The following is a 23,056-nucleotide window of genomic DNA, read 5'->3' as shown; positions in this document are numbered from 1 at the left end:
ACGGCGAGACAACTAAGGAACTTAACTCTGCCGCCCTACAGAAGACCCTAGTCGCGTTCCTTTTTGCGATGTGCCCTTCACTGCTCTCTGGCAGAACAGTAGTTGTCATCTGCACCGGACTGGACCGGAACGGGCTGTCGGGAGCGTTCCAAGAGTGTCGGCGGAAAGGGTTCTTAAAAATGTAGCGGCAATTTGCCCAGCGTTAGCCGATTTGCAGCCACTGAATGCGCACTAGCTCCAATACAGTTTCCTGTGTTGCATAAAGACACGTCCCGTCGCCGTCATCAGTTGCTTTAAGCCACGTGCGCATGCGATGCTTGCTTTTCATCTTCGACTAGAATGCGAAGCTTTCTGGCTCGTGCCCCTGCACGCTCCTTTCAGTCTGAAGCATAGAAACCGGAAATCATTCCAGAGGCAGAACGACCCAGCCCAACGGCGCGGCCAGTGACGTGCCGTTTCCTCGAGCGTGCATGAGAGCACGGATCAAGGCAGAAGTCTCTCCTGTTCAAAACAGATGAGTCATCAGCCCTCACGGCTGAAGCGCATGGCTGAACCGGTTTTTCGTATCTAGGCTACGAAGCCGGACCCCGCAGCACGTCAAGCTATTGCGGCACTCCCGTCATACAGTGAAAACCAAAACTCGAGGCGAAAAAACCTACACCGCGACTGTTCACCCGGGATCGAGGTCAAGCCCGGCCTGCTGCAGATCGTACGGATCGATCTGACAGAGGATGTCTGCTCGACCCGTTCACTCGCTGAAAAGTTCGTTTATCACGGGCGGCAGGAGCCCCAGACAAGCAGAGACATTTCTGACATTGCATATTGAGAGCCGCATACAATCAAATGCAAAAAGGACAAGCATGGAAATCTGCAAACCCTCTTTGGTCTTTGGGCTGGGAGACATAGAATCCGTCTGCTCTGCCGGTCTGCACGCCTCTCCTACGACCGCGTCTTGCACCGCAACAGAACTCGAGTATAGGCTGCTACCATCGAGGCACTCCTGAGCGTCACCCGGCTCCTCGCGTCTGAGAACGGGTATCTGCCACGAAAAGACAGAGAAGGCCCGCACGTCGACGTTTCTTCCAAGAGGTGTCCACTCATTCGTCAACAGTGTTTCACGGTTAGACTTTCGTGTGACCCATTGGTGTTAAACAAGTGTCCTGCTGCACAGTAAGCGAATACAGCGAACACGCGTCTCTGGAAACCCGGAGTATTGCGGTACCAGGATTGGTTCTAGATCCTTGCACCGCCAATGGACATCACTGTGTGGGTGTGAGGACCCGCTTGCCTTGCTCTCGATTGCACGACGCAGGCTCTCCAGAGCACACTGAGTTTGCGAACGCTTCTCAGGTTTGGCAGCGGATCACTTCCCTCTTTGTGTGTAGCGCTACACAACAGTAGCTGTCACCGGGAGAGTGGGTATATGTGCAGTGTTGGCTTAGCCGAGCAGCCTCCCTTTTCGACGGGAAGGGCAAAAAAACTGAACTTCGGGAATTCTCTGCAAGACGGCAGGAATGAGCACGCTAGATTCCCGTTAGGCAGTGTCCGGGCAGGGAAACTATAAAGCCGACCAACTCACTGAGGCAAGGTAGGTCCACATGCAGTCCGAGACGGGTCCCCCGTTACCGTCATTCGCAAGGCGACAAGATCTTGGTGCGGGATGCCACTACATTTGAAAGCTATCTCCCACAAGCGGTACCCTTCTGTGCGAGGTTTGACCTCTCACTTGATGCCTGCGAAAGCGCGACCAAGCAAACTGCAGCCTTCTACTGCGGTTGTTAGACTCTGTAATGTCGACTTACTGTCGGGTACCTCTGACTGAAATGAGTCAAAAGAAGATTCCTGCACCCACTGCCCGAAGCTGCAAACAACAGCACACTGGTTGCCGCGACATTGTAACAGCGACTCGAATACGCCGAAGATCGCGCAGGTCGCTGCCACCCGCTGCCCCACTCATAAGTTTGGACTGTTTTCTTCGCCGGCTCTTCCGGTGCACCACGGTGTGCCACGTTGCAGAATTCTTTCTCAATGACAGCGACCTGTGTGGTGCTACAACGATTAACCTCGAGATGCGAAACTGGCTTAGGTTGAAGACCTGCTTATAATCATTCTATTAGGTGACTCGTCTACTAGTGAGGTGATCTGGGAGTGGCTGTAAGGCAGCCCTACGACGAGATATATTCTATCGCAACGGACCAATCATGAAATGGAGCGGACGTACCACCGCGAAGAACTTCGCTTAGGCTCGAGTGCCGCTTCTCAATTGCTTCTTGGATCAGAGCGTCTTCGAAGGTTGCTGCCAACCCCAAAAAAAACACACGGGTTTCCCTTCTACACAGCTATGAGGTCTGGAAGTCCCAAGAACAGCTCCAAGGAAACGGGCCGTAACTCCCGGCCGTCCTCACAAGGGCAGTTGAATGCCCTAGCAGGCCGAGGTAGACGCACAGTCAGAGCGCTGCACACGCGGCGGCCACTTTCCACTAGCATGCTCTGCACACATTGTCATGAAAGCTGAGCCACTTAGTTCCCGCCCAGCCGAAGGCTTCTGTGTGCTCCTCACAAATCATTGCTCACATATTCTCCTGTCTCAGAGTTCAGCAGCCGCACTAAAGTGGAGCGAAAGACGCTGGAGAGTCCGGAGCCAAACGACCCGTGTATGGACAACCCTAGTTCTCCTGAGCAGTGAAGTATACTTGAGACCGTCACCCCGTGCGTCCGACTGGCACGAGAACAGCGTGTGAGGGGACCACTTCAAAGGATCCCCTGTACAATAGGAGCCGAGGACGCGTAAAAAAGAGCACGTTGCGGCGTTAGTGGACTGCAAGGTTCTCGCGCTGAATGCTGCTGGATCCACCTGACGGAGTGGCTTGCGTCACCGGTAGGTGCGCAACTAAATGCCGGGAGAACGCATGGCCTTGAGACCCAAACTGACAAAGAACTGTCCGGGAATACACAAGCTCAGGCGAACTTCTCACCTTCGTGAATGAGTAGAGTAGCGTCCTTGGCCAACTCGAAAAGTTGTTTGCACGGGCGCGTATCGCCTGAATAAACCACACTTAGGACCTCCGGCGTTCCTTCCCCTTGTTGCTTGTTCTCGAAACCCAGACGCAGTCCGAAGGAGTGGGGAATATGATTGACCTTCGGAGAATCGCATTAACGAAGACATTGAGCTCTCCGTGAGCAAAGCCATTTTGCCATTCCAGCTGCCTAGGTGGCACCGGCTGTGCCGAGGTACCCAGCTGGTACATTTCGCGCATGATGATAGCTAGGAGCCTACACCTACTGTGTCGCGACCCGTCGTCGACAGCGTGACGGCTGACGACGCAGGACACCCATGCCTGCCCACGGCATTGAAAAAAAGCCGCTACTTTGAAGCCGGTGGTACTGTAGTGCGGCACCCCGTCTGACCAAAACAAGGCTGCTGGGCTATGATCACCGGCGCCACACAATCTCGAACTGAGCATCAGAACAGCTCCTGAAAAACGCCCAGTCTTCAGCTACTCGGCTTGCTGTGCAAGGAGAAACTGCTCCTCAACGTGAAGTAGCTCAGTATTAACGCGGGACTGGCACCAGCGGGACACGCACATGACTGACAGAAACAGCGTGTGACCCAGTACTCGCTCACGTGGGGGGTGTTATAGTTACGTCGCGATCCTTGAGCCAACCCATACCACTACACCGGCCACGTGCCTCAAGTGATGCAGCTGTGGTGGTGGTGATGGTGGAAAGATATGGTAAATTGTGCCCTGGCCTTTGTGTAGACGTCCAAAGTAACACGTGAACAAAAACAAGACTCGCTTCATCTAACACATTCTCACCGGTGTTGCTTTAAGTGTAAAAGAGAAGTCCCTGCAAAGGCCCTCTAGGGCGCAGTTGGACCTCAAGCAGGCCGCATCTCCCTGCGGATGCACACTGCCAACGCCACCTCCTGGCGGATGCGAAACGAGATGCTCCGTGTCTTGAAACTCATGGGGAATGCTTGTAATGCATAGAGAGAAAAACCGCAGCCAGGCCTGAGACAGCGTAAACGGGGGAGCACGTGCAAGGAAATACTGGGGCTGAAGAGGGCGGTGACTGAGATGCTGCGTTCCTCAGAGCGGCGCCCTGCTGAGAGGCGACTGCTAGGAAGGCAGTCTGGACAATAATCATCAATACTATTCCACAGTCACTCGCAGGACTCCCAGCTCCAAACCGGTGTGCGGCGCGGCTTTGTCGTCTGAGCCAAAAATATGTAGAACCGATGTCCTGGACTCTGGACCCGCGTTCGTAGGTGGTGCTGAGAAGCGGAAGACGTGATGGCCTCGCCTCTTCGCAGCTGAGTCCGTGTGGGCGCGCCTACCATTAACAGAACCATACCAGTCTCGATCTGGAAGCAAGCTGCGTCACGGTGAAATGGCGGCGGGACACGGTCTTGTTACTTGGATGCCGAAACAGCAAAACTTACGCGCAACTTGGCAGGGGCGACAACGATTGGAGGGGAGAGGTCCGGGAATGCTTGGGACCTCATGTGCAGGAGACTGCAGACGCCAAGATGATGATCGGCATGGCAGTGGGATATAAAAATGACCCTGCAAGGAAGATAACGGCTCATTCCAAGCTCGAAAACGTGTACCCAGCTAGCTGAGTTTCACAGCACTCGTGTTTGCCTTCATTCCAGCGTTGAAGACCGCTCGCTACCGGTTACACTCTCTTAAAGTAACTTCGGTAAAGGTCAATCGGCGTAAGGACGTTGGTCCTTAGCAGTTTGAAGCCGAGATCGTTTCTCCAGCAGTCTTCTCTGAGGTTACGGCTGCTGCGTTCCGCCCACGTCTGACTGTCAACGGCTCCAGCCGCGAGCTGAAAGTAGGAAGGGCAGCTGCTGTATGGTGCCACCAGGAATAACACCAGTGACGCAATCAGATAACCTCTTCAAACAACGTGGCTGTGTCGCGTCCGGTCAGAAAGGCGCACAGCGAGGACAACTGTCAGCTCTGCATTTCCCAATGCGATTGCGAAGTGCCGCACACAGTTACCTGACATTGATTCTACTCCCGGGCAGTTTACGGGCGAGAGTATATCTGAAGAAGCTCTGTCCATCATTGCGTGCAGGAACCTTGATCCAACAGAGAACCTTCAAACCTTCTTGGTGTCGGATGACATTTACAATTCATCGACGCGACTAAGCAAATCATACAAGATAAACTGCATAACATGTAAAGGAACACTTCCAACGCATTTTCGCATGTAAGGCTGCTTCTGTGAGGGCCGCGCCCTACGCTGGCGCGTATCTGCTAGCCAAAAGCGGGAATAGACGAGCCCCGGGGTGAGTTCGTGAGTGCTCCAGTTGCCTGCCGCATCAAAAGCCTCTGGTGTGGGAGTTGGAATCGGAGAGTGGAAAGTGTGTTTACGTGGTGAGCACGGACCTGATGGAAGCGACAAGGGCCTCGAAGTGTGCTCTCGATTCGCACATGCTGTATAGTTGAGCGAGCGACCCTTCACCGAAGTCAAGAACGACAGCTGAAGCCAAGCAAGTGCACATCCTTTGCGGGCACGTTGCCAACCAAACTCGAAGAGAAATCCATAAGAAAGAAAACCGACCGCATAGAAAACAGAAATCCGAAGCGGCTGGGACAAGACAACCAAAGCTGAACAAACAGTCTTACTTCTCGCGCAGGTTCTGCATGCAGACGCAAAGTGAGCCGTACACAGAAACCTCGACATCGTCTCCCGTGTGCACAACTGATACGGCCACTCGGAACATTCTGACCGCCTACTGTGTGGACTGCTGCCGCCGCTGAGGTTGAGTGAAGTACCTCTAGTACAAGCCGGCGCTGCATCTCACAAAAACAGCGCCGCTTGGTGTGTGAGAACGTACACCGAAGTGCCACCAGAGGGTGGCACCGCCGCTCGCGGTCCGGGCTACATACTAGTCGCAGCCGTGCAAGCTCACACGGTTCCTCTAGTGGCTCAGAAGCAGAGTGAAGAAGAAGAATGTCAAGCCTAGACCTCTGCAGCGATGAGGTAAACTTATGAAGACTCCGACCGTGCCAAATTCCTGTGGTCTAAACTCCCTTACCGAAGTCCTGGCGGACTGATAGAACCATGCCTGAGACGTTTCTGTACTGTGACGGTGCCGCAGCCCCAGTGCCAAGAAGCAACACAGCAGGAAGCTCCTGCAGCATGCCAGAAAAATCCTCTTCCTTGGCGTGTTGAATGCCGTTGGCAGCTATAGAGTCCAGCAAGTCCAAGTCTTTATGAGGGACTCCAAAACACGCCTCGTCTACCTTCCCACCTGCAGAGGAAGTAGAACGTTCTGCTCTGGGGGTCCCCGTGTCACATGCCGTTAGAGTGCTGTCCAGTTCTCCTTTGACTCCGTCGCTCTTGCTTTCTGCTGACGCTGGGTGGCTACTGGAGCCGAAACCGTCTCCCGGTCCTTCCTTATCGCCGGAGCCCCTCACAGAACAGATCTTCGCGTCATCGCATGAATTCGATGCAGTGGGTGGGGCCGCCACACAGAGAAGCTCGTGGCAGCGCCCGCGGACGTTCTCCAACCGCGTGAGCTTGCCCAGTCGCTGAACAAGAGACCAACAGGAGAGACAGCAAGACATGCTGGATCCCCGAGATACTATAAAACAAGAACTACTTTGTCACCAGCTTTTCAAAAAGCTACTGAGTCGGTGTCATCGTTCAGCGGATGTGTCCGGTCGAAAGATTGAAGCTTGAGGGAATCATATCGAGGCCGGACAGAGAAATGCCGTGCCACACCAAGCCGAATAGTATGAGGCTACTGCGACCAGGCCGCTGTCGTGAAAGCGACCAGCCACAACGGTGACACCCTGGTTTCTTGTTGCCTGTAACTAACCAGAAGAAAACACCAACAGGATGAACCCAAGCTGGATACAGTTTGTGTACGTCTGCATTCGGCCTTGGCGCTTTGCACGTGCCAGACTACCCGAGTCTACGCGAATGTTCGTCCGTGAGAGCAACTCGGAGCCGGCTGTGGCGCCCGGAGAGGTTTGCCAAAACCCACGAGCTTGCCGAGGTGTGCTCCTTAGAATGCGGCTCTGTATGTCTCCGAGAAAGCGTTCAGGATTTCAGTTTCCAACCGAAGTCGGAATATGAAGCCGATATGCAGAGGGCCCTCCTCACCTCCACCCTGCAACTAAAGCTGACCTGTTGAGAGAATTGCGGAAAAAAGCTACGCAAGCTGCTTGAGTCGTCGACCCGCCGCTGAGTAAGTGTCACGCAGCCACAGTGAGGGAACATCCGGATGCGCGATCCCGTCTTGCCAAGCAGTACGAGATTGATGTGAGGCACACACTACTTCCTATGTGACTTTAAGTGTGCGAAGGCAGACAGGCAGAGACCTTCGCAGCATGTGGGTGGAGGGCGTGCTTGACGTCCTCAAAACGTTGGGAGAAAGTGCGCCTTGCCCGGGATACATGGTTCAAGGCTACTTCTGCTATTAGTGTTCTACGGGTCACTACGTGTCTGCGCTCCACTTGCGCTGAGCACGTTTTCCTCGTAGGGCAGGCGGCTCGTTACGGAGGTCCCACCTTGTCTGCAAACTGCCCGGACGCATATTCATGTGACGGAGCTCTACCAAGTAGCGCCTCCCATTCCCGAGATTTCTGAACGAAGGTTCTAGTGCGCCTGTAAAGTCCATCACTTACATGGCTGATTTGTCCGTACCACCGTCCTAGCTGACTGCTGGTCAGATGCTCTTTAGATGACAAAGGTGCGCGAAACACCCAGATGCTGGCTACTGTAAAGTGTGTGCCCGCATGGCAAAACCACCGGCAAGCCTACTGCCCCCGTCTAGTATCGGCTGCACTAGGCAGAGGTAAGTGCGTGCCCACCTTCGAGAACGAGGAGATGTCGAACCTGGTCATGCTGGCCGGTCGCAAGATGGCTTCAACGCCCCAGAAAGCCTCCAGGCTTTCAGCACTGTTCTTATCGTTTGCCGGGGGTGAACTGGAACTCGAACGCTGAGAGACGCCCGGAAGCTCCCGCGGTCGCGGGAACACAGGCGGCATCAGGTCATGCAAAAAGCGACGGAGCTTCGCCGCGTGGACAAAAGGAGAGACGGTGATTGCCTCATCGGACCTGCTCACACGCAAAAGCGGACGGATGAATAACGAGACTGCGAGGCGGGAGACAAGGTGCAGCGCTTAGTGATGTAGCCGCGTGCAAAAAAGTGCACGTGCTACACGAGCAGAAGCACTGCTCGCGGCAGTGGGTGCCCCGCTGGAAGCATCTTCGGGGATGGAAGTGCCGGCGGTCGAACGGACAGACATACAAGGGAACGCCCAGGGTGGCATAAGATGTCTTTTGATATGGATTCCTCTCGTATCTGGCGGCGAGTTAGGCTGCAGCCTCCCGCTTTAGAGGCATACTCGCTGTTTGATACGGGAGTTCGCAAACAGAAAAAAAATTGTTGTAGAGAGCAGAACATGTGCTAGGCCTTGCCTGCGTGAAGCCAAAAAGACAACAAGTTCCGGTCCAACCTCTGTGTACTGCAAGCCTCAATGCCCGAGTCAAATTCACTACTCAGAGAACCGGCTCCGAGCAATGGACAACCCACTAGCCCTTACTGGTCACATAAAATGTGGACCGTCTCTGGACCAGAAAGCGACTGCACAAGCTGCTTGTACTCCGGGGACCTCAGAACCTGAAAAGGAACAACGCCGAAGCTCGGACAACGGTACCAAGCGCTTCAAGGCCTAATCAACGCGACCCCAAAAGCACTCGTCTTCTTCAACACCTAACCTTGCTGCGCCCTAGTACAAACACCCGCACACCCGCGCCCTTGACTGCCAGAGTCTCTCATGCCGCGGCTCCCGGCTGAGGACCGGCACAGTTTACAAGGCCCAAGGACAGGCTGCACTCGGCAGTTTGCTGGGAGCATTGTAAGATGCCAAGCACCCGAGCAGACCTGCTGGCCAACAGGACTATGACGTTCTGATTAAAGCTAGGAGAGGCATCACGTCACGACCTCGTAGCGCAAGTGTTTTGCAGCTCCTTACAATGCAGGAGCTTGTAGCAGAGTTTCCCAACTGGGGCGCGAAACTACACCACCGGCAGACACTTACCTGTAGTGAGGATGTCATATGGAAAACGAATGCCAGGGTGTCCGTATTGACCCGCAGATGATTACGCTGTATCAAAAGAGAAAGCAAGTGCCAGGGATAGAAATGGATGGCCTCAGTGAGCCACTCGTTCCCACATGCCCACATGAATGCAGCATTCATGTGGGAAACCAAGCTGCGGCAGCTGTTTGGTGAGTGCTCCAATGATACATATCAGCTCGCCGCGACAAAGATCCTCCGCGCCGACTCTAACGCTCCCCGAAGCTCTAGTTTCACCCAACACGCTAGACAGGAGCCAGCACCACTGCCGAGTCGCCTCTCTACGAAGTTCGCAGACCTTCTGCTCTCTCGAAAAGGTCCCGCTGTGATGTCGCGTAGATGAACGGAAACCGCCGACTAAGTGAAACAATCTGCATTCGGGCGGGAAGGTGCAAACGACCCTGCAAAGTGCAGCAGCCTCGTGAGCGTGGGAACACCACATCTGCCGAAGACGCAGAGGCCGCGGACTATTATCTGATAGCGCTCCCAGGATTACATCCGCGCCCAGCTTCACAGTAAAGAAGCTTCACGGACCGTACGCAGAAGGCGTTGTAGAGAGACAGGGAAGGTATAGCCGGATTTGCGAAACCATGCGCCCAAGAAGGAGAGAACTGACTGCCTGTCGCGTGATGAATCAGCTCCTCACCGCGTAGGCGGCCTGCTGAGACTCGACGCAATGAACCACAATGATAGTCTGGCCCGGTTCCACAGCGTCGCAGACGTCTTCAGGCTTGACCGTTTCTCCCGATGGGAGCTTAATAGCCTCCCCGTTCTTTAGTCGGCCGAAAAGCGGTCCGACAGGCACCTACAGAGCGACGCTCAAGTCATCCACACAATGGTGAGAGATAGAACCACATTGTGTTTACAGTGGAGATATGTCTCCGACGGGCAGGCAATCGCAGCAAGCGGGCAGATCGAGCACGCCAGTAAGATTTGGTGCTACACGTGTACGACCGTCTCGCGGTGACTGCGCCATTGTCTCGGAAGCATTGCCTTGCTGACGTAGTTAGGTGAACAGAAAGCAAAAGCCATCCGGAAAACATACGCGCATAGGCACACGGGCAAACCTTCCCCGCACCCACTGTCACTACCCGCGCTGTCAAGGCTCCTTCGCCTCTTCCGAGCGAAACCCCCTGCAGAACGGAGGGGTCATAGCCGATGAGACGATTCTGAGGAGGCGAAGGTGATGCAAGTCGAGAACCTTCCCCTTCTCCTCAAATCTGGGAACAACCCCCCAATGCCCATGAACTACGGAAGACACCAGATCAAAAGAAACTGCTCATCGGACACTGCGTTCTCACTCGAAATGTCGGCTGGTCTGTCGCGGACAAGGACGGTCAAGCGCAAGTGAAGCGATTCCAGACGCGAAAGGAGAAACGCGCGTGGCTACTTCGAGTTTGTTTGCAGACTCACACCAAGTTTCTTAGCTTTCTCGGGATGGAACCGCCCCCGCACGTCAGGGCTCCGGAGCACGTACACAACACAGTCGTTCATATCGTCGTTGCACCGAGCCTGGTGGTTCGCCTGACAATCGCCTCCTTGTGTGTCGAGCGCTGTTCTGTTCGGCGCACAAGCAAGAAGCCCTTTTGTCGGAGCGGTGCTAGGATCCACCACGGATTCGTTTGAGAGTTGCGGACTAGGGCAGGCCTGCGAAGAAAGATACAACGTAAGAATCGTAGCAGGACTGGTATTGCACTTTGCCCGCGGGCACAGTTCGCAGAAGGGAATAGCTCTACGGCCAGGCATATCGCGGTGGGCCCATGGCCCTGTGGCCAGGTGCACGACAAAAGAATGAAGCCCAGTGAAAAGGAAAGCACTTGCTGACGGAGGAGAGGCTTTAATTAATCCCTTGGTGTGACGACTTCGCCTCGGTTAACAAGAGTAGCGATGTTTTCGACCGTTTCATGGTCGTAGGTGCGTTACCTGGGCTCACGCACCGAGGACAGCCTATTGACTGCAAGGCATTTGCCGTTGCTCTCCTCCACTGCTACGCGCGGGAGTCGAACTGATGAGAAAAGCCCAGAGAGTGTATCCAACTTGACGCACGCGAGGGAGTTGAATGTGGAGGGAACCGGCTGGGAGAGCCAGCCTCATGGCGGTTACAAGGGAAGAACGAGGGTGACGTAAGCCATTTCTTTCTCATGCAGATACATATTTCCGGTACCCGATCAGAGTGTGTTAAAGTGGAATCCGCATGAAAGCCTAGAGCAACACACGGACGCCTGCGTTATATAGCCTTGAATACACCTATCGGCAGGCAATCTTCAGACTGACGATGTGCGTGGTGATGGTGCTCCTGGGTGTTGAAGAGTTTCATCGGTTGAAGCAAAGGAACGGCACGCCGCACGTACCAAAACTCACGTCCTTCTTTCATTCTTGCCAGTCGTATCCCTGGGTGCCTTACCCTTTTCTTCTTTTTGTCCCTGTCGTCCTCTGACAGCATCGCTTCGTGGTTGTCCTTTGCAGACAAAGGTGTCTTCCTACTCTGTCTGACGGATTCGGGGCTAGTTCCCGAGTGTGTACCCTCGAAGTCTTCACCCACGTGCTCTCCTCTGCCAGAGAGTTCCTCACCAGAAAGCAGCGGGTTCTCGCTGTGCTCATGCTGGCCTACCCCTCCGCATTCAGATTCCAAGCAAGATGACGCAAAGTGCTGCTCTGAAGACGTTGACAAGGTTCCAGCCGTATGCTCTCCAAACTTCCCCATCTTGTCTTTTCCCTTCCTTCGTCCTGTCAAAAAGTCCCTCCACCATCTGTTGCTGGAAGAGTTCAATCGCTCCCAGCGCCTTGAGTGTGGCAAGAGGAGCGCCGAAACTGTTAGACCCGAAGGCAAACTGTACTCACCAAGGGTGGCCGCAGCACCACCGTTGCCTGAGGACATCTTACCCTGCAGACCGGTTCTCTCCGGGGTTGAGGAAGCTGATCCATCGACAGCGGTGCTCCCTCCATCATTCCCTGCAGCACGTCGCTGAGGCGATTGTTCCTTAGTTCCCTTATTATTACTATTTGCTGCAGTGGCGTCTTGATGTAAGTTTGCACAGTCCGTAGCGGACTGGTTGCGGTTGGCGCCCGCGACGTCTCTACAGGCGGAGGTGAGATGAGAAGCATGGGAAGACACCGACGCAGGAGACGAGGGGGAGGAAGGCGATGATGACGGCTGCGATGGTTTCTCTCGTATGGGTGATAAAATGTGATACTCGATGTCGATTCCTCGCCTACAAGTATACATCAGCAGACACACAAACCAAAATGAAAGTCAGCCAATAATCCTCAGTGTCATTCTGCAGTAGGCAGATCCGTCCCACTGCACTGGTTCCACGGCCTGCAGTACTTGTCCGTTCTCACGATGCTCAGGTCACTCTCATAACCACGAGCCACCGACATCTCTGACGGGAATGGACAGTGTGCCGTCTCCGTCTATATAGTGGGTGAAATCGGCGACAGAATCATCGAAATAGCAGGCAACTCGGAGACAGATGCCAGATGTCTGTCTGACTGCGCACCTGTTGAAACTCGCCTACTCCAGTCTCCCGCGGGTTCTGGGTGCCGCACCTCTACGAGTTCATGGCTGACATATGCGGACGACTACACTGTGCTGGGCGTCTACGCATCTACGGAGGCTATCACGCCAGAATGAAACAAAGCGGGAAAGGTCTGACACCCCTCAAAAATCCGAGATGCGGTAAACAAGTTGTGATGCCTTCATTATGGCCAGCGCTAGCTCGCTTGCATGCTCTGAACAGAGCCCTAGCGTACGTATTCACCATCATCGAAGCGACCCTAACAAACAGCTGAAAAGCACGGAACCGACGGGACGCAAATCTGTGCGTCACCCCCTTCCTTTCGAACCTCAAAGAAGCACCACGCTGCCAGGGCACCTGAACGGAAAAGCCCTAAGAAAGGTGAAATCCAAATACCTGAGCCAGGAAGCCTGGCACCACCTATCTCAAAGAGTGCTCAGATAGCCCTTCCGATTTGACCTCCCCGTGCTTGTAGCTTCGGCAACAGACAGCGCCGAACCCCGGGAACCACGCGGTCGCACAGGAAATCACGGTGTCCCCTTTACGGCCGTGAAAACCGCTCGCATAATTTCACCCTAATATCGGAAAGGCCGGTCAGCCGGAGACGGAGAAATATAGAACCGTCCTGGGTAGGCTACGGAGAAGACACTCGACCATCAACTCGCACATGTTAGCTCGACTTGTATAGAGCGGTTAGTGAATTTTCGTGTGGAGACAACACTTACAAGCCCGCAAAGGAGGCGCATGCCATCTCGATAAAATCTCGAACCGCAGGCGGGCCCCACAATCGCACAGTGTTCGTTCCAGCACCCTCAAGCGTTAGAAGAAGCCCAGGCAGTCCCCCAACCGTCGTAGTCGATACTGAAGTAAGGAAGATGTCTGTTGTCCGGGATAGGTGCAGCTTGTGCTCCAAGTGAAACCTGACAGGAGAGCACCAGACATCAATGAGCGGGGTGAAGGGACAAGCCAATGAAGTTGGAGAGTGGCAACGGGCCTACAAAACACCGGCGGACTGGGCTACCCATAAAGAGTAGGTTTCTGAACATTGGCTTGTTGGAGTGGTTGGGCGCCGGTGATCGTACTGAGGGAAGCTCAGCGTCAGTCTAGAAGCGTTTCCGCAGATGTGTCCCGAAGAGGAGAGTACGATCCGCAAGGCAGGATGGAACACCTGAAATTGTTATGAAAAGGGCCCCATGTCAAAGCCTGAAAGAGAAATGGCAACTTTTCCAAGGTGGCAACAGCTCAGCTCTCCCCTCCGCCTCCTTTCCTGCTGTCCTCACCGCTGAACATTTTCACCCGCATTGAAGAGAAAACGCGGCCCGTCGGCGAAGATTTGGAGAGAAGGCGCCACGGCGAGCCGATGCCAGCCAAGGATCTGTCGAGACAGAAAAGAGGGTTGAAATGTAGTCCTTGCACGTCTCTTGAGACACACACGGGAACCCGACAGTCTCGGTCACCACGGGACTGGTCTTGGCTCGAAGCTTGGGAACACTCACGGGAATACATGTGATCTCCTGCGAACATGCTCGTACTCACGTCCGCATATATAGATGTGAAGTGCATACGTTCTCAAGACAGGCACTCCTTCTTTGCTCAGGAGCAGAAACATAAGATAAAGAAACATCCTCACCAGTGTCTCGCGAGTAAGACAGGGCACTTCTCTATACCAGTCCTACAACGCCAGGACTACGGTGTGTTCTTCGGGATATATACGATGCAGCTAAGTCAACGCTGCGGGTCTATGTGCTTAGCTACAGGGAGGAATAAAGAGATCAACTTGGTGGTTTGGAGGCGGCCCAAACAGGTCGGCCAGGTGGGTATCTCACTTGCGCGTGGAGTGGCATTGCAGCGGTCTTGTGTGCCGTAGAACAAGATGCAGATGTCTGGGAATCCCGCAGGAAAAGTCCCCAAATAGGAAGGTGACCAAGCACAGGCCTGAGAAGTTGGTGGCCAGGAACCCAGACAACCACAGAACCCAAGCGCCGACTAGCAGAGAGAGGGGGAGAGTCAATCGGATGTGGGTAACTGTTTGCCTGTCGTCATGCAGACAGCTTGAAATAGTGGCGGCTCTTCGCCTTATCGAAAAAAGTCCTTTCGGCAGAGGCTTCCGAAAAGTAAACGAATCGGGGAGGCCCCAGGGCACATGGAGAAGTGTACGTTGTAGTACTTAAGATGGACCTGACCGCTCTCCAGTTTCTGCGATACACGTGTCCTGCGGACTCGATGAAAGGAAAGCTCGTCTTCGCAAGACGTCGAAAGTAGTAGCAAGAGGATGGGTGCTGTTGAAGGGCTTTGGACTCTCTCATCTACGCTGCGCGGGGGCCTTTGAAGACGGGGAAAGGAGAGTGCGACAATGATGTCGCATCGACGGCCAGACTGTGTCCGACATTACCATTGCCTGGCCCTCTGGACTTTCATTACAACAAGATTCCTTGGAGAGAGACTAGAAGGCGAAGCCACGTCTAGACACACGGCCTTAACGCCGGCTAGTAAGGTGAGTGGAGAGGGACGGGCAATCGATGGCTACCCTGACATCCAGCCCCAAACGAGGCGTGCTCTCACCCTGACTGTACTGGCCCATACAGGACTGTCCTTCACCACATACCAGCTCAGCTCTAGTAATAGGTGTGAGGCGTTCAGGTGATCTTGTAGACTATGATAGAGAAGTAAGGCGTAGAAGGGACAGATCATCGAAGGTTGCTTTGGAAATGTTTTCCGTTTGACGGCATGCAGAGAAGCGTTAAAGCTTGCATGCAGTGTCGTGTGCCTGGGTGAGACATCAGCATCGACAGTAGCAGAGCGGAACTAGACGAGAGCCCAAGTAAGCTCGGCTTTCTCCCCTCGCTTACCAACCAAGTATTGACTCTGTCTTTCTATTCCGGCTGCATTCCTGTGGCTCTCTCTTCATACTCCATGCCGTTGCGTACTATCAGCTTTCTTTACATCCGTGAGGAGCTCCTCGAATGGTGAAACCCAAGAAAACATGCTATTCTTTCGAGTCTTTCTGCATCACGCAATCTATCTCAACAAGGCCGGCATGACCAAGGTTCCATTCTGAGAGACAGACATTCACCGGAGGTTGCCTCTCAACCACTAATGCATGCCTCGACTGCGCGGGCCGCAAATCGGGCAGTCAGTCATCGAAATTCTCCGAGTTTCTCGACCGAAATGAGAGAGACTCTCCTTTCCAGCTGGCTGGCATCCGACATCTTCAGCTCCACTATCTAGCTGCGTTTTTCTTATCTCACGCACTCCCAATAGTCAGGGCACTCGACGTCATTCGTCCTTTCTCCAAGGGAGTTTCCGCTGTAATGAACGATGAGCCTTCCTCAAATTCATCTGCAAAGTGGTTCTCTGTTTCTTCAAACTCCGAATAACACATATATAGACCTTCCCCTCTGTCTCTACAGGTACAGCGGAGACATGTACACCCCCAGTTTGTGCTTTGTCTTTGCCCGTACATGTAAGCCTGTATGACAACACAAACCCAAGTATCTGTCCGAGATCTTGTCCCAGCGAACAAGCGCACGCGACTGTTAACCAGAGCGGCGGGTGCTTATACTCCGATGATGGAGAGCTTTGATTGACTGGAGTTTTTTAACGAGGAAAAATGTCAGCTCAGCTTTTTGAAGTCCACCCCAACGTGTTCCTCGGGGACATGCAAGCCGCTTCAGATGTCCATACACTAAGAGCTCATGGCATCACAGCCGTTCTTACCTGCGGGAATCTCCAGCCACCGTGGTGTTCGTCGAATGATCCAGGATGTGAAGAAGTTGTCTCTACTTCAAAGAGTCTCCAGTCTGTCTCTCCCTCTCAACAACCTTCTTCTACATCTCCTTCGTCATCGCAGGTTGTTGCCCCTATCCCCTCGTCTACACTTTTGAATGCTGGAAATGTTCGTATCCCCTGTTCAGCTTCTGGGGCGAGGCCAGAGAATGTGAGGGAGAGAACCTCGTCGGAGCAAACTCTTGCCTCAGACTGTGATATTTCTGTTGAAGGCCCAGGGCTCCATCTAGACACCCTGCTCTTCACCTGGTCAGATTCTTCAACGGTTGACCTGAGAGACCACATTCAAGTTGCATATACTCGTGACACGTTGACAAGTCCAGAGCGATCAGCTTCTTCTTGTCGCGCCGAAGTCACTAGTAACGTCGCTACTTCTCAAGCGGCACAGACGGCAAAGAATACAGGAAAGAGAGAAGAAGAAGGACAAGACAGGGAAGGACACAATTCAGACAGAGAAGACACCATTTGCTGTAGGGTTGATCTTAAACATCTTCAGATCAATGTACGCGATACGGAAGACGAGCTTCTCTTGACACACCTTTCTACAGCAATAGACTTCATTAAACGGGCTACCGCTCCTACTAGGACAAGGAAGACGCTTCCGCCATCGAGTGGTCTGGACACGGGTGGAACGCCTGAGACTTCGAGATGCGGACCTCCAGGGAATGGAGAAGTTCTAGAAGAAGATACGGAGAAAAACGGAAAGCAACAATCAGTTGAAGAGAAGGAAGGCATCCGCGTTGACTCTCCGGTTGTTAGCGCAGAGGCAGGCCGTGTCTTAGTACACTGGTGAGTCTGCTTGCATGAATACACCCGGGCAATTTGTCTCATCATTCCAGACACTTACAAAGCATGCGTTTGTACATACTCATGTAGTAGTTGGTTATTCCAAGTAGCATATCTCTCAAGTGAGAGAAGGTAAGTAGAATGCTACTGCGAGGACTCCTAACGGTATGCAGAAAGCAGGTTAAACTGTTAAGACCCCCTCCCAGCCAAGCAAGCACCATGTGAGGACAGTGCTTGCTTACGTGTGAATGGATCATGAGAACTATATCTTTTCAGTGTTTCTCGTGATCTACTTCCCCCTACAGATGTGCCCAGTTACCAAACACATGTGTCCGATCACGAGAAGGAGCCACGTTCTTGAGTTTAGTCCCTCCTAAGGGATCTTGTCCTCGTTCTCATCTATTCAAAGAAAACATGCAAGATGAAAGGACGCCACACTCTAGGGATGCTTTTACCAGCTGGTTTGTTCTGGTGTCATGCGGCTCTTCCCACCAGTAGTCGTGCTTTGTTTCCCTTCGAGAAGACGGTATACTACCCGAGAGATCTTCTTCTCCCCCGCCTTCCCCCCTGGCCTTTATCTGTTTACCGTCGGCGGCCTTCATCTGCGTCGAGCCGCTTGTTTGACTGGCTCCCTCCACCGGCTATGTTGGGAGAAGTGTAGAGCTCATTTGTCACGACTGAGCAACTGGACTAATGATATACATGAAATTGTGGCTGAAACCTTCGACCGTGTAGTTATTTGTCGACAGATGAATCTCCGTTTTTCACAGACAGAACCCTGGTTTTCACCTCGAAGGCGGGGCTACGGGTCGAATTGTATCTGTTTCGTGGAGGAGACGGTGCCCTTTCTTTAGGAGGACTTCCGGATGCGAGGCTGTTGCTACACAGGTTCTGCCTATCTCAGTGCCGCTCGATGACTCGTGCGTCACAGCCTTCTTCCCCGTGTCAGGTTCGATTTTAGACGCACGACGCTTCGAGTTGTTAACTGACTTGGTGTCCAGCTGGCCTGTGTTCTACATTTCCAGTCACGAGGGGGTTTCCCGCTGCAGCGCGGTCGTCACAGCGTTCCTTCTCGCTGAGGACGACGCCAGCCGTGGGAGTGCTTCGGAGCCGCTCATTCCTGAGGACATGGCAACAGCAAACGGTATGGTATTGGCTTCTCGTACCTTGTGTCTGAACGGGCAGTGGTCCGTTGGCTACAGTCTGAAATCGCACCGATGAGAACAAATGTGGCCCGTTTTTCTCTACTTCATTAGAGCCACCTCCCTCAGGTGGGAGCTGAGCGTTGGCAGCGGGATGCGTAATGGGCTTCTTGGGTCTGATAGTCTTGGCTGACGCTCCGAACACGAATAGTAGCCAGGGCGGGCAGTCCGCCGAGTCAGGCAACTGAGGCTTCATTTATATTCTCTAGGAAGGTCTGTAAGGTTGGCTGTACCAGAGAGAGTTACGTGCGGACTAGCCTCACATTAGTGGCTCTCGTGCTGACTTGCATGCAGTGAGTCTTCCTCAGCAGCCGTGAACGACTGTATTTTTCCCATTCTCCTGTCTGAGTTCTCGCATGTCGTAATTCTGGTGGTGGTGCTGGTCCTTCATACCAAACCGTCACCCAGGAGATCCGCCTCTCAAGGGTTGTGTCTGTGGAGCAGCACAAAGACAAAGAGGTCTCTGTTCTGCGCACACACAGGCCTAAGTGTATCGCCTGCCGTCGTGGATGTGGGTCGTGCACAGGAGGCGATTCTGAATTTTGTGTGCCGGCCTCCACTCTTCCCTCATGAGTTGCGGCCTGTTTCTTTCAAGAGATTCGGTTTCTCAGCTGTTCTTGCTTTCGTGGTTCGGTCTCATCTCTTCGCTTAGGACAAGCTGTTGCGGTGTTTGAGTGCATACCCGTATTTATGACTGAATGTGCTGCTAATGGGGCGAGTGACGTACTCCCGTGTCCAGGGGTCAAGTTCTCTGAGATGCCCTGTGATGTTCTTCAGTTTTGCGAGTGCTGCGCGGTATACGGGACCGCTGTCCCAGGGCTTCTCCTAACCCCGGATTCATCAAACAGCTGATTCTCTTTTCCCGTCTCCGGTGCTCTCTGCAGGTATACTTTAACGAACACAGTAGCTCTATACCACGCGGATGCGCGCGGTGTTTTCGTGCAACAGAAATCCATTCAACGCTAGCAATCAGGCATACCTCATTCATACGCCGCTAATACCCGAGCACTCGGGCAGTGTCTCGTATCACCAAGGCTCTGTTTCCAGCCCCAGCGTGGCGTGCTCAGGCTCTGTCGTCTTCCTTCACCGCATCCTGTTCTACCACGTTAGCGCCCACCGACTAAACGGGGTTTAGCAGCGTACTGGGGTTTCCACCCTCGCGTAAGGTGACAAGCCAAACATGACCGATATTGGAACGGACAGGCTGTCTGGCATGCCTCAGTGTCCTCATCTTGGATGTTGTCCTGAAAAATGTCTACAACTACAGTCGCGTACTCCCCAGTCAAGAGACGGAAACACCCCCACCTGCAAGTACAACGGGTCAGATTTAGTCGGAGATGTCGGTCATCCTGATGAAAGCCGAGGAGGATGAAATCCGTGCTGAGCCGACAACCGTGTACGTCTGTGAGGCACCCTGTTTTCTCTGATCCATACGCTCTTCTGTTTTTGTGTTGAAGGCGAACACACCGGAGCACAAGGCTGTGCGTCTCGCCGTAGCAGCTTCTCAGAAGCTTCCCTTTTTGCCTGCGCTTGAAAATAGGGGTTCGGAGTTCGAATCCAAGCAGAAATATCCGACAAGATGCCAACAGTCGACAACGCCCTCAGTCGGGCTGGATTCCGTCGACTCCGACATCCCGCTATTGAAAGGCGCGAGGCTAGGCAGCCAATGTTTTGACGTCAGGGAGAACTCCGAGAACGGATGCCTGTCTCGGGCACCTGTCAGTGATTCCGGCGGTTTCATGTTTGCTTGCAGGTTAGGTTCGTCGAGCTCGTGGGGGCTTGCGATGCTGGCGTTTTTCTATTCATGACCCTTATCTTTCACTTGGACAGAGAAGTCTCTCCACGTTGTTGCTCTGAGACCATTTCAGCTACCCGGGTGTGGTCACAGTGTATAGGGTCTCACGGGCTGGTTCCTCGAAACATCATCTTCGGCATGCATGCACCGGGTAGTTAGGTCTCGAGGGTAGCCAGTCAAAACCCCCAGGCAAATTGACGTTGTCCGAATTGCGGCGTGCGGCACAACAGAGCGATCCGACCTCGCAGGCGTGGCCGTACGCTCGTTTCTTCGGCTGATCGGGTTAGCGTAGACGGCTACTTAGCTACTAACTGATAGGATGATCGCATAGAACGGTAAATCGGGCACAAGCAGATAGACGGGTAGATGCGCGGATGAATGCAGATAGTGATACGGAGATAGCTGGATTTGCATATATATATATATATGGAGGGAAGGAGGGGTAGCAGAGAGATAGGCCAAATACGTAAAGACCCAGAAGTGAACAGGTACGGTGGAAGCGGGTGTACTACGCGGGGCCTGCCACCCAAGTGAGTTACGGTTCTTTTGACGGAGCACGCAAGGACAGCGCAGTTTAGGTCTGTACCCGAGGGTTGCCTTAGTCGGAAGAGCTGAGAAGGCCCCTGCCCCGTTTGTCCGACCGCGAGCAACATATTTGGCGGGCGTGCTACGTTGTTGATAAATAGGGTCTGCTGGTACGCGTGCCGATTTGTAGTCGATCAGGCTACCGGTGAAGCAAGAATTCTGGAGCTACGGGTTTGTGCTTCGGTTTGTCCCAGGCTCTGCCGACAAGTGCTTTTCGGGGAGAATAGTGTTCTTCCTCATGCTTCAAGCTCTACAGCTGGTGCAAGGACTAAAACGCATGCCAGAGAGGTACAGCCTGCAGAATTCAGAGTGTTTGGAGAGTCATCGATGTATGGGCGGCCCGTGTTTACGTGCTTGTTCCCGCACGCCGTTGTTAGCTGCAATTGAAACCGGCGCAGGCCCAGGCTGATGATTTGCCGCTGTTGGGATAGACAACAATTACTGAGCAAAATAATCAGTACTCGAATCAATGCCGCGAGGCCTTATCACTAGCAAGAGAATTCGAAGGCCCGTCACGCGCCAGGCCTCGAGCCTAACTGCGCAGCACTATCGGCACCTTGTATGACGTCGCTCGGGTGATCTGTTTTCTTTAAACTTAGTGTGCGGAACGCCCGCCTTGCTGTCGCGAGCTCAGTTGGATGCTTTGCGCCTGATTTCTTTCCCATTCATTGTCAGCGGTACAGATAGGTGTACGCTCTAGGGGGATTCTCCTCGTGCATACACTGTCCCGGTTCCCGGCAGTACACATAGCTCTACTCGAGGGCGCGCTGTATGCACTCTGCCGGAGGCTGGCTGGCGCTCCCCCTGTCCCTTTGACGTAGCATCCCAAGGTCTAGCGTTTTGTCCCTTGATGCAAAGATACGGGGCCGTGGTCTTGTTATCTCGAGGGAAGTTCACCAGGTTTCTCTTCTTCAGAGAGGACGGCGGCAGCGCTACGCCTGGTTTCGCTGGTTAGTACGTTTGGTCGTCTTTCCAGGGTCTGACATCTACCTTGAAGCCTTGCACGAGCGTCTTCGTTGAGCCGTTGGAGTGGATGGAGGGACTGGATGGACAACAAGGCAAACTCTGTTGTCCACGACCCCATGTGAGTTCGCTCCAGGGACGGCGCATTCTGCGGCGTGAAGGCTTGCCACTGGCCGGGCCGCCCGGCAGCCCCCTGTCAAAAGCAGATGACGTTTTCAACGGGGGTCGGACAGATGACGCACTAGAACACACTCACGCATGTTGTAGGGTGCCTGGCTCCACCGGGCAGCCGGCATTAGCCTGACTTAACGGCGAAGTGAGTTTTCATCTGGACACGCGATTCTGCACGGAAAACGCAGTCTGGAGCAATCCGTCGTGGGGAAAAGAAGTTACGGATTGTACTCGAGCATCGGAGTGAGAGTAGCCGACAGACCGCGGAGCCTCCAAAACTAAAAGCAACAGGAGCGCGAGCTTGGCATTTCTCTGAAGCTATTTCGAAAACGATGTGCTTTTTCAGGCCCAGTGGCCGGGAGAAGCTTCCTCTGAGCCGGCTAATGATGCCGATGCTGCGCCTCGTCCTGTACTGAGCAAACACACTTGGCACTGGCATCTGCAATGTCGACACCTTCGGGAGTGCCTCAATAGTTGCCCATGCTCTAGTCGCGTTGCGTGCGGACTACAATCCAGGGGTACTCATAGTGATATTTGCGCTAGTTCCTTGCGTCTCGGAGTACCCAAGGCCAGGCGAAAGTGGCGGCCCCCCAAGCAGTCTTCTTTTTCTGATGGTCTGCCCGCGCTGCGTCACGGTATGTGTAGAGGCGAACCCACACGGCTTCTGCAGACCAAAACATATAGGTACCGCGCCAGACTATGTCAGCCAAGCAGCTCCGAACAAGCTGGCCTTTTTTCTTCTCGTGTTGTGCTTCCCGCAGTGCGGGGGAAAGCTTGGATCCTGGAGTTGGCACGGCCTCAAGTGCTCTTGTGGTCAGTGGCAGGCACCTGCCTTTCAGGTGAGTGGGTCGTCTGGGCAGCAGTGCTTAGCGTCGCGCCAGAGCCTTTCAGGTGAGCGGGGTCGTCTGGGCATCAGTGCTTAGCCTTGTGCCAGAGCCACGGGTGTGGCTGCTGCGTTGCTTCGACTCGGTGATAGTGTTGAAGACTGCTACTCCGCAGTTTCACACGGTCAAGAGTATCAGACCCACCTCTGTGGCTGGAAGTAGTACCCGTGGAACTCATCTGGCTGTCTGCTTTTCTGACGTGCGGCTCTTCTCACTCAGAATGGAACGAAAACAACCGACGGCGGCAGGATTCGAACCT

At 53.8% G+C, this 23,056-nt stretch overlaps 2 protein-coding genes across 2 annotated transcripts in view; one reads left to right on the top strand and one right to left on the bottom strand.

The window, feature by feature from the left end:
- Window positions 1-748: 748 nt before the first annotated feature.
- On the bottom strand, window positions 749-15,336 carry CSUI_000243 (ribonuclease z). The gene is made up of 15 exons (XM_068060477.1): window positions 14,452-15,336; window positions 13,906-14,000; window positions 13,351-13,545; window positions 11,512-12,319; window positions 10,521-10,754; window positions 9,754-9,912; window positions 9,072-9,137; window positions 8,574-8,650; window positions 7,839-8,085; window positions 7,153-7,209; window positions 4,445-6,551; window positions 3,819-4,013; window positions 2,976-3,138; window positions 1,803-1,861; window positions 749-1,039 (listed from the first exon to the last, which is right to left on the bottom strand). Exons 1-11 carry the CDS (start codon window positions 14,467-14,469, stop codon window positions 6,042-6,044), a joined length of 2,466 nt encoding a protein of 821 aa, XP_067927538.1. The 5' UTR covers window positions 14,470-15,336; the 3' UTR covers window positions 749-1,039; window positions 1,803-1,861; window positions 2,976-3,138; window positions 3,819-4,013; window positions 4,445-6,041.
- A 152-nt stretch (window positions 15,337-15,488) lies between these two features.
- CSUI_000242 (dual specificity protein phosphatase 12) overlaps window positions 15,489-23,056 on the top strand; it is an 8,394-nt gene continuing 826 nt past the window's right edge. Inside the window, exons 1-7 of the mRNA XM_068060476.1 lie at window positions 15,489-17,200; window positions 18,223-18,341; window positions 19,177-19,283; window positions 19,857-20,117; window positions 20,974-21,067; window positions 21,756-21,863; window positions 22,675-22,752. Coding sequence (XP_067927537.1) covers window positions 16,236-17,200; window positions 18,223-18,341; window positions 19,177-19,283; window positions 19,857-20,117; window positions 20,974-21,006 — 1,485 coding nt within the window. The 5' untranslated portion in view covers window positions 15,489-16,235 and the 3' untranslated portion in view covers window positions 21,007-21,067; window positions 21,756-21,863; window positions 22,675-22,752. The remainder of the gene's footprint in view (window positions 17,201-18,222; window positions 18,342-19,176; window positions 19,284-19,856; window positions 20,118-20,973; window positions 21,068-21,755; window positions 21,864-22,674; window positions 22,753-23,056) is intronic.

The sequence above is a fragment of the Cystoisospora suis genome (genome assembly GCF_002600585.1).
Source record: "Cystoisospora suis strain Wien I chromosome Unknown contig_111, whole genome shotgun sequence".
NCBI lineage: Eukaryota > Apicomplexa > Conoidasida > Eucoccidiorida > Sarcocystidae > Cystoisospora > Cystoisospora suis.
This window is presented reverse-complemented; position numbering and strand designations above follow the sequence as displayed.

Coding starts and splice junctions, on each gene's coding strand:
- CSUI_000243 (XM_068060477.1), bottom strand. Junction 7,210..7,838: donor ACATCTCCTCGTTCTCGAAG/GTGGGCACGCAC, acceptor ACACTTACTCAG/CGGCGGGTCGACGACTCAAG. Junction 6,552..7,152: donor TTCCGCAATTCTCTCAACAG/GTCAGCTTTAGT, acceptor TCTCTTGTTCAG/CGACTGGGCAAGCTCACGCG.